Source organism: Gymnodraco acuticeps, unplaced genomic scaffold (genome assembly GCF_902827175.1).
Source record: "Gymnodraco acuticeps unplaced genomic scaffold, fGymAcu1.1, whole genome shotgun sequence".
In the NCBI taxonomy this organism is placed as follows: Eukaryota; Metazoa; Chordata; class Actinopteri; order Perciformes; family Bathydraconidae; genus Gymnodraco; species Gymnodraco acuticeps.
This window is the reverse complement of record NW_022990579.1, coordinates 65,295-76,291: the sequence shown is the minus strand read 5'-3', so window position 1 is coordinate 76,291 and position 10,997 is coordinate 65,295. Positions and strand designations below refer to the sequence as shown.

General features: G+C 43.4%; 1 protein-coding gene across 1 annotated transcript in view; it reads right to left on the bottom strand.

Moving 5' to 3' along the window:
* Positions 1-1,026: 1,026 nt before the first annotated feature.
* Positions 1,027-10,997, bottom strand: part of mgat3b (beta-1,4-mannosyl-glycoprotein 4-beta-N-acetylglucosaminyltransferase b) — a 67,187-nt gene continuing 57,216 nt past the window's right edge. Inside the window, 1 exon segment of the mRNA XM_034227902.1 lies at positions 1,027-10,997. Within this exon segment, the coding sequence (XP_034083793.1) occupies positions 10,876-10,997 (122 nt within the window). The 3' untranslated portion in view covers positions 1,027-10,875.

The window sequence follows — 10,997 nt, the reverse complement described above, 5'->3', positions numbered from 1 at the left end:
GCCTTTATAGCGAGGACACAAACGAGCGATACAGTAGTCTGACTGTTTCACGGCTACTATCCCACCACACACACACAGAGGCTGTACTGTGTGTGTGTGTGTGTGTGTGCCTGTTATCTGCATATGAAAATGAACAAAACCCTCATGAGAAAAATATTCAAATATTCAAATAAAACTTCTCGTAAATCAAGTGGTGTTTACACGTTGTTAAAGTCACATGATGTCAGTAAACACAACACTTACAAACACACATGGAACCAAGGAGGTAGAAAAGATCCGTGAGGTGGAGTCTATTCTAGTAGTAGAGTGGGACAGTGCTTATGAGCTCACACACACTTCACACACACACACACACACACACACACACACACACACACACACACTCACACACACACACTTCATCCACACACACACACACACACACCAGGCAGCCACACACACACCACACACACACACACACACCACACACACACCACACACCACACACACCCACACACACACACACACACACACACACACACACACACAACACACACCCACAACACACACACACACTTCATCAGGCTGTTCACACACACACACACACACACACACACACACACACACACACACACACACACACACAACACACCACTTCATCCACACACACAACACACACACACATCACACACACACACCACACACACACACACACACACACACCGCCTTAAAAAAGACATTAAATATCAAGCTGCAAGTGGATAAAGTTACCCCCAATAAAAGAACGTTAAATAGAAAAACAGAGAACCAGATTTAAAAAAAATAAATTCTCTCCGTTCCCAACCAAAAAACTAAAAGTACAGAAACAGATTCACAAAGTGCAAAAAGAAAAGAAAACGGTCGAGACGATAAATGTGGGAATCTCCTTGTTCCTGATTGTTCCTCTGGAGGCTCTCCTCGCTCTCTAGCTCTCGCTAGCTCTATCTCTCTCTCATCTCTCTCTCTCTCTCTCTCCTCCTCCTCCTCTCTCTCTCTTCTCTCCTCTGTCTCTTCTCTCTATACTCCTCTCTCTCTCTCTCTCTCTTCTCTCTCTCCTCCCTCTCTCTCAGGTTAAGGTCGACCCTCTAATTGACGCCATGTTTCTCAGGACTGCAGGTAGGGTTACACAGCGGACCACACACACAGGGGGGGGATAACTAAGTGCATTTACTCAAGTTCTTAAGTACACATTTGAGGAACCTTGCCCAATTATTTCCATCTTATACTACTGTCTAGTACATTTTGAAGGCCACTTTTTACAGATGTATTTACTAGTTACTCATCAAAATCAGATTTTTGCACACAATACTTAAGATTTTATTTTTTAAATGTGATGATTAGTCATGGATTAAACCATCCACATTGTGTTTAAGTAACTATACCATACGTGGGTTGACAGAAAATGAATTGGCTTCTTAAATAAGAAGATCTGAAATAATTTAAAAATGTTTTATCATTTATTGAGTTGTTTTACTCTTAATACTTTAAGTCGTACTTCAATACTTTTGTTGCAATACTTTTACTGGAAATTGAGTATTTCTACAGTGTAGTATTAGTACTTTTACTGAAATAAAGAATATTTGTTCCACACAACATAAGGAATAAACAGTACAAGGAATCGTTTGTGGACGCCTGAAATAAAGCCTCCATTCAAGCTACGCTTTTGGAACGGCTTTATGTGAGAGATTGAGTCTAACGTTCACTCATTTTCTCTCCATGTGTCTGCAGGCCAGTCTCAAGCTTACACACTTCAAACTCTTTCTCTCTGGGTCTTTCTTTAGCCACAGGGGCATCGTCAGGCTGAAACAGGAAGAGACCTTCCCCAAACCTTTGCCGCAAAGTACTCTGTAAGTCCTTGAAGACATGTGTTCGCGATCAACGTCTTCCATGAATGATGCACTATTTTCTGCCAAAGTTATTTCACATCTTTTTCTGTGTTCGCTCCCACTGGTTTTAAATGGGAAAACGATCCTCTGATAACAGTTGGTGGGAGTTTGCAACGCTGTCAGTCAAATCTGATGAAACCACAACCACACAGTCCTGATGAAGCAGCTGTTGAGTGTCAAAGGGAAGGTTTTCTGGAAAAGGCGCTTATTCGCTCCGTTTCTGACAATATTGATACCAACGGCAGCTTCTCTGCAACTCAACGGGTTTTCATTCACGTGTTGTCAAGATCATTTCTACGTTTTGCACCAGAAAGGCTGTGTGGAAACAGCAGCATTAGATACCGTTTGCTTTGGTTGTCACGCTCAAAGTGGCTATACCTGCGGCGAAAAACAGAGAAAACGCATTGGTGGAAAAAGTTCCAAATAGACCAACATTTAGGCGACATTTTAAAGGTTTTCTTAACAATTCCTTGACATTGAATCACTTGAATGGATATATGGTTGGTTGTGTCAAGTGGCAGCAACTTCCACAATGTTAAAGCTCTAAACTCTTAACAAATAGTACCTCAAAATCTCTCCCTGATGGTTTCCTGTTCAGTCAACATTTACACGTATTTAGTAGGTCTTCAAAACAACTTGATATACATGAACTGAACCCAGCAACACTTCTGGGGGCAAATGCACCACGACTGAAAGAAAAAACAGTGTCAATCTAAAATGTCCTCACTTCAGAATCCAAACGACTGAAGTTTATATTACTTTTTAAACCAAAGAGCCTAATCAACTCACTACTCGTTGCTTTGCACGGACGACTTTTCTTCCAACTCAGCGTCCATCTGTCTCTGCAGCGCCGCTCTGTCTATTTATTTCTGCAGTGTCACAACCATATGGACTCGTAGACCTGACCTGAAGCCAACAATCTGTTGGGTCCTGACCGACAAACACACTCCTATCTCGACAGAAAAAGCCTGACATGTTTGCAAGAGTTCCCCCGTCATCATTACATATGGTTTTCACGATTTCGTACGCAACACTGCCTCTAACTGCTGCGTCATGTGAGTCTGCTTCAATGTCGTGATGGCGAATACATTTTCCATGCAACTTTACAGGATAAACTGGACCAATTTATTTACCCATTAAAACGAGCTATAAACAAAAAGGGAATGTTTTAGGTCTAAATGGAAGAATGTAACATATTGTGGCTTTCTGTGTTTCACCCAAATGTCCTCAAGCATCAAGACATGCAGATGTTGTTGTTTGATTTTGGCCATGTTTGAGATCCACCACCGCAGTCAAATGTTGTTGTCAGACTCACACATTTTTGCAATGTTAAAATGCACTTTGCAGATCTTTTGTTCGACTTCTTGAGATAAGCGAACTTCAGAAGTTAGGTTTTAAACAAAATGAAGCCTAAAAAGGTTGCAAAGATGTCCCTATCGGTGGATAACCCACAGAATATGTGGTCAACAGTTTTCAGAGGGACTATAACTTTGTGAGAACATTTTGAAGACACTAAATAGATTTGTTTTGACTTTGTAAGCACCAATAATCCCATTCAATTCATCTCCATTGTTGAAGGGGTGGCGACAGAAACCTCAACGATGTTTCCAAAGTCTGGGCAGCTTAAGCGATCCTGGATTCTGCAGCGAGAGGGAAGTGTTTTGGCATTTGGGTGAACCGACCCCTAAAGTAACATTGAGTCATATCCAGCCCGAAAAAAAGCTCGTCTTGCACTTGTTTTGGCAATGCTTGTGGTTAGTAAGTACTTTTCCAATCAGCGCTGAAACATCCTGCAGCTGCTCGAGTTAATGTGATTGCTCAGTTCTTGGAAAACCCTTCCCACACAAAGGGAATAACAATGCATTATAGCCAAGACCATAACAGCAGCAGCAGCAGCAGCTTTCCGTTGCTGTGGGTTTTCTATTTCAAAACATATTCAAGAACCTTCCGCCGGCGAAGTGCAAACTAAAGGGGAAAGTGGTCTTTAGTGTAGAAACGCTGCATACTTGGGTGCTTTTTGCTCAAAACATTCCAGACGCTTGTCAGAAAGAGGGGGAAAAAAAGGAACGACTTCCAAGTAAAACGACCCTCTTTTCTCCACACCCTCCTCTTGATTTCCGGCCTCCCTCCCTCTCTAATGTTTCTTGGAAAAGATCAATCCGGGAGAGCCACAGCGCTGGAGGGGGCCAGAGCCGTGAAGGCATTTAAGCCCGTAGACAAGCAGCCACTCTTCAAGCAAAACAACAGATGGGGGGGGGTGATTGTGGGAGGGGGGGGGGGGCAGCCCTGGAGACACACATCTGTGCAGGATAAACACACGTGCTCAATGCTACAAACATGTGTGCATGGTTAGTGTGTGCAGAAAAGAGGATAGGGCCCAGAATGGGGGGTTTCAAGGCTGCTAATGACTACGTTTACATGCACACTAATATACCAAACATGACCTCACTGATATCACTTGATGCGGGTCATGCAAACTGTTTAGATATTCAGAACGACGCCTTATTTTGTAGGGTTTTTATGTTAAGACACGTGGGATATGCCGATAATATTCAGTGCTTAGGAGCCTTCATTGAACATGTATGCAGGACATTCACAATATGGGGTTGTTTACTGCAGTTTGCAAGGCGTAGGTAGAGATGGGGACACGTCCAGAAACGGCTTCGATATCAACAGGTTTTTTAGATGTGTGCAATAATCGCTTAACCTTTCCACAAAGTTGGTCAAAATAAAGGAAACATGGAGGATGTGTTTGCAGTCCAACAAGTCCACCACATATGGAAACATGTGGAAATGTATTATTTGTACGTCTTCCTTTAAAGGTGGGGTAGGTAAGTTTCAGAAACCGTCTCGAGTGCACTAAAATGTGAAAGTACACAGCCGAAAAGAATCCGCCCCTTCCTTCAGACTTCCTTCCAGAGCACCTCCTCCAACACACATGAACGCGCACATGACGTAGGTTGGCTATATAGTTCAGGGGAATTGTAAACCAAACAAAACAGATAATTACCTGTCCAAGAGAAAAAGAGCGACCACGGCGTCAGATTTCAACTCGGTGTGTTCCATCAGAAGTCGCCATCGTTGAAAAGCAACTCCGATATTGACTCTGGTTTGACTTCTCCTAGTTTCCACTTTCTTTTTGTTCTTAATTTGCTCCGTTAAATTTTTTCTTTTGCGACCAGTAGACGATGTTGAACCTAACTCTGCCGTGTTGAAAGTGGCCGCCTGTTGCTGGCGAGTCATTGAAGTACTGCTGCAATGCACGCCCAATGACGGCACGCCCAATGAGGGCACGAGATACATTTGTGCGTGCACGAGATGGAAGGCTGACAGACAGGGCGGCAATCCAACACGGCTTCCACAGATGAAATATTGTTATGGATTTGTTGTCAAAGCACTTCAGATATTCATTGCTATCGGGATGTTAAGAGCATTCCATGGAATATAACAACAAGTGTATCTCGAGCCGGTTTCTGAAACGTACCTACTAACCTTTAAAGGGGAATGCTCATTTGTATTGTTAACAGTTTAGTAGCAATATTGTCAGAATGGTGAAAACCTAATCTTTTGTAAACGTCGTCAGTAATCCTGTAAAACTGATCTTTTTCAATAGTCTGTATCTTCAGGTCTTAACGATACTTATCTGTTAACTATGTGTGGTTCTAGTCAAGGGGCTTAAAGAATATAGATTAATAATTTAAAAAAGTGCGTAATACATTGTCGTTTGGGTTTAAAAGATGCCATCAACTACCAAGAAGGGAAGGTGAAGCAAAAAGACGTTGATGAGTGGAGGATCAAGTCTTTTTAAATACGTTTCGACATCCGTGCTTCATACATGTTATTTATTTGTCCTTTTATAATGTATTTGTGTTGTCCTGTAAATCGCAAGTACCTCAAACGTATAGAAGTGCAATACTGAATCATTGGAGCATCCATTTAAAACTCTACATAAAATCGCAAAAATAACCTCAATTGATAAATAACTGAAAAGTAAATGTGTTCCTGCCTCAGTTCTCTAGATGCCGTGGCACACAATGTGGATACGTCTTTGGACAACATCTACATCTTCAGTTTCAAACACTGACCTTGCAGGTTATTGGTAATATCAATAACCTGCAATAAAGACATCCCAGATCTGTCTCCTAGCAACGCAGCTCAGACCGGCCTCAGAGGGTGTGTTTGGAGGCTGCAGATATTTCCTTTCCCATGTGTCATCGCTTTATCGATTCTCTGTCCGGTCAATAAGCCAAAGCCCAGTCAGACCGCCTGTAACGTCTGCTGGGGTTACAATCTACTGAAGTGTCCTTGAGCAAGACGTTGTCAGGCCTTTGAATCCAATCATCGCTCCAATCGTCATTGAACAGTTTTCAGTTTGAACTGAACTCATCTAGTTAGACGCTTCTCATTCAACGACAAGATGACTTTACCTTATCCTAGTGAACAACCAAAGGTGGTTAGGTCCTGATTGTTTCCTCCCTCCTCTCCCCATGTCCTAACCACCTTTTCAAACAATAGGACAAGAACGGCGATGTACGGATAACTATACGGTATTTTTCTGGATTGTTCATTAACCCTACATTCAGGTCTCTTTTCGATCTTGAATCCATCATGAGGTGCTCACATTGCTCCAATCATCATTCAACTGTGTATTTGTTTTAACTGGATTATACATCTTTTTTAACTTAATGATGAGCATTTCCTTTTCCGCGTATTCCTCCAATAAGACAAGGACAGCGGTGGATGGATTATTTATCTTTTTGGATATAACTGTCTGTTCATCAATCGTAGACTTTTGCCACTTCTTGATCTGGTTTAAGGCCAAAACTCTTTCATCGATGTTTTATTCCTGGCTCAACATTTGAAATAATATTGTTGCCGTTTATTTTGCCTGCTCCTTGTTCATTGTGCCTTCTTGCTGCGATAAGTCAGCTACATGTGCGTGCGTGCGTGCTACAGCTTGAATATTTCCCTACGTTTTGCCATGTTTTTAAACTAAGCTCAAGTTGTGAGTTGTACAATTTAGTGAAAATCTGTTTTTGTGATTTCCCTCCCTCATCCTCCCTCTGCTCTTTCTCACATGTCACCCTCCGGCCCGCTGTCTGATGACCTCCGGCTGTTTGGGATCTCAGAAGTCGACCAATGGGATCGTTGCCATGATGGTAACGTGGCAACAGGCGCGGGCCGGACAGCCTTATCTGGCCTGAGTCACCATGACTGTGTAATACACAAACTATTAAGAAAATGTAAAACTCCACACACCCTGCAGCAGAGAGGCGGGAGCAGCTCTTATTACCTCTCTGCTAACACTCCCTTGTGGGATTAAACATTTCTGAGATAAGACTTAGCCATAAAGCTTTTTAAACACGTAGCAACATGTTGCAAAGATCAAGGTCTGCACATGGTGAGCCCTGAAGACAGAGGGAGGTTTTCTGTTTGTGTGATTAAATACTTTGGTCAGTTTCTTGCTGCTGAGTCCTGACTCTATGAATGATATGTTTGTGTATTTCAAGCTACTTTTCTTTCAAATTCCAAAGCATGGCCACGAAATCATGCGAAGGTGGGTTCATCTACGATTGTTCACAAACTGCCTGAATGATTTTACATCCCTGATATATCCACAATTGCCAAAAGTTCACTTCTCCTTCTTCCTTCTATGGTTTTGTTCCATAAATCACTAACCTTTTGAAGTCTACACAAATACATCTCATTAATAAACACAAGAAACCTCCATTGTTTGCGTTGCATTGTTGTCGCCTCCTCTGTCTTTTGGTGTCAAATCCTATTTAAAGCTGGTATCGCTGTCAGCCCCTGTGGGTTTTTGGATGGGAGTTTGGCTCTCCGACACCAACAACACAAACCCCGAACAGCTGCTGCTGCTGGGTAATCTGCTTTCTAAATATGAGCTCCCATCCACGGGAGACAGCAGGAAACCAAGCTTTACGGCCGAATATGCTCACCACTTTGCACTGTTTATTACCGCCTTGTGTGTTTGTTTGTCTTAATTATCATGTGTTAAATGTGAAGCACTTTAATTGCCTCTGTGTCTTAAAATGTGCTATACAAATAACGCTGAACCTTATTTCTTGTAGGTTTTGAGTATATTGTGTGTGTTGTTTGTCGGGATTCTTGGTCTCCAGATTTTTCTTTGACAGCATCTTCAAATCTTTAATCTAGTTTGCAAAAATCTCGCTTATCATGCATTTTGGTTTCATGTTAAGGTTGTGCAGAAGGACTGGATGAGTAAGAGGATGTGGTTCTGGCTCAAGGACACTTAAAGTAAAGAGGAACAGGTAAAATGTCAATGTTAAGGGTCTTTCACAGTAAAACTAAAGCTTCTAAACGTCTAAATAGATTACATCCTATCCTCGCCTTGCAGAAAAGTTCCCTTACTCCAAACTGTTTTTTTCCTCTAGAGGCACTGTCGCTTGAAACGCCTGAAGCCGCGGTAAACAATAACACCGAAGGCACAGACGTGAGGTGGAGAAGCAAGATGGTGGACGCAGTCAATCGGCATTTCAGTTTGTTTCATACTCTTCTGACCTCTTTAGCTTTCCCCTCGCCTTGACAAGTACATCCAGCCCACACTAAACGCCCACAAAGAGAAGTATGCTCGCCAAAATGATTCATAAACTCTGCCAAACAATGAGGGGGCGGGGGGATTCAGGCAACAGCCACATGGACGGACGTCTGCCAGCACGGGAGAGAGAGGCTACACGTTCAGATGGTAGAGATCTGTGGCACTGCTAGGGTTACTTCCTGTCCCGTCGAGACACGGGATAGAAATGAGGGCTGGAAGAATGTAAATATATCCCTATTATTGAAATTCTTCGGAGGATTAAGAGGGAAGAGGTACACGTCTGGAGGGAAAGAGTTGACATAGAGGCGCATAAGTAACCTATGGGGTTATATACACTGTTAGATCGAGGAGCTTCTTAGCTTTCAAATGATATCCTTTTGGTGTTCTCCAAATATACAGCAACATGTTTCACAAAACAAGACGACTGTCACGACTCTGGGAAAAGAAGCCTTCAGTGTTAGCAGATGACTTTTAGCCAATGAGGGGGCTGAAAGCCTGATATTTTGGGGGCATATTACTCCTGCCCCCCTCTTTAGGACCACGACTGGATTAGCTATGATTCTGAGTCAGAAAGTTGGTGTTGGAGTGTGTGAGTATTTTCCACACACACAACACACCGCCTGTTGTAATGCCTCTGCTGTGAAGTTGCTCGCCACAAGCGTCAACACAGTATTTATCGTCTACATTTGGGCGATAATAATTGAATATCCTGAGAGCCAAGACTTTGTTTTTATTTCTAATCAGATGGAAACCAACTGTCTCATACACTGCCAGGTTACTAGGAGTCCGTCACTCTTCAGGGAGACATAAGGTGTAACCCTAACCCTAACCTTAACCCTAATAAGGACCAAAACATAACTTTCAGACATAAATCCACAGCTATCTCGCAAATGCGCTGGAGCGACATCTGCCTGGTTTCAATGGCCGGGTCACAAATGTAGAGAGAGATTGGCTGTGGCTCAGGGGGTAAATGTGTGTCTACCTATCGGAGGGTCAGTGGTTCGATATACAGCAGGTCAAAGAGTCTAAAATAGCACCGGGAGTCTACAGTATTGAAGTGCAAGTAAGTCGCTTGGGATAAAAGTGTCCGCTTGATGACATGTAATGTAATAACTGAACTGAAGAGAGAAAACGGGCCTTGTTATGGGATTAGGAGGAAACCAACACTAGAGGAAGAAGAAAGAGGACACTTAGCAGCACGAAAACAGAAAGAAAGTGTCTGTTTCAGAGAGTGGGCGACGAGCAGAGAGAGGAATATTAAACTAAGGGGATTCTCGGTCGGCGTTGACCTCGTTTGAACGCCGCCCGAAGAGCACCCACCCACTTATCTCTAAACACCCTGGCCGTCTCACACACTCCGCTTTAGTTTCCAAGGGAACTAAGTCATTGCAGTCGCACGAAGCTGAAGGGTCATCTTGTCTTTCTCGATTCCTCTCATCGGACAAACAATGACGGCGAGTTTCATCCGTCTCATATGCCATCGACGGGGTATGATTTATTCAGAGCGTACACACACACATTCGATCACTCATCCCTGCCACACTGGCGCGTCAGCAGATACTGTGGGAAAGCGTCGAGAGAGAGCCTCCTTTTCTTTCCCTTTCATCGCTGCTCATTACTTGCTTTCCCACCTCCTGCTTCCCCATCTCGCTGCCTCCCCATCTCGCTGCCTCCCCATCTCCCCCCTCAGTCACAGGCGGTCTACCACGCAGTATGACACAAAGATAGACCACACACACACACTTTCAAACACACAAGGTGCATGTGGACACTGAGACATTTCCATCGATTCATTCCTTTCGTTTGGCAGTGGGTTCTCCAGCGGGGTGTGATGGGATTTATACTTATCTACTGAGACCCAAAGAATAACATAAAGCATGTCTGTTTTCTAGAAGGAGGTCACCAGATATGACAGGAAGACGTCTGAAGTGGGAGAAAGAAGTGGGAACATCAGCCGTAAACTTTAGTAAACACAGACAGAAAAAAACAATTCCTCAATTCCAAGTTTCTCCACTCGGCTCTGTAATATACCTCTCTTTACTTCCAAACGACCAATCAGCTCGGGAGAGGACAGGGTGACAGAAAGAGAGACGACTTGGCTCCTCCCCCAAAAAAGGGAGGGATGAGGAAATCTATGATGTTGTTTATCCAGTGGTTGTATCCTCTCAGAGACCTCTCTGTGAATCCAAGGACGATGCGGTTCGGTGATCCCTTTTTTCACCCCAAAATAATATTTGTAAGAGATTGCAACATCAGTGCTGCCTGGTGATTCATGTAGTATCCCTCCAACTGAGAGAAGTAGTTCTTCAGTACCGTTTCGCCCCCCAAAACTCAGTGCCGAGGCCTCATTCGGGTCCTACTAGTTACGTCACATATTCTATCCATGCAGAACTCCTAGCCCTCGGACGCTTTGCTGTAAGGGTTCTCCAGGAGGTAGCGGTACCGTTCATAGTGCTCCAGCATATACTTTGGGGCGTACATGTGCTCTTTGGCGTCCACAGGGGGTAATTCCTGAA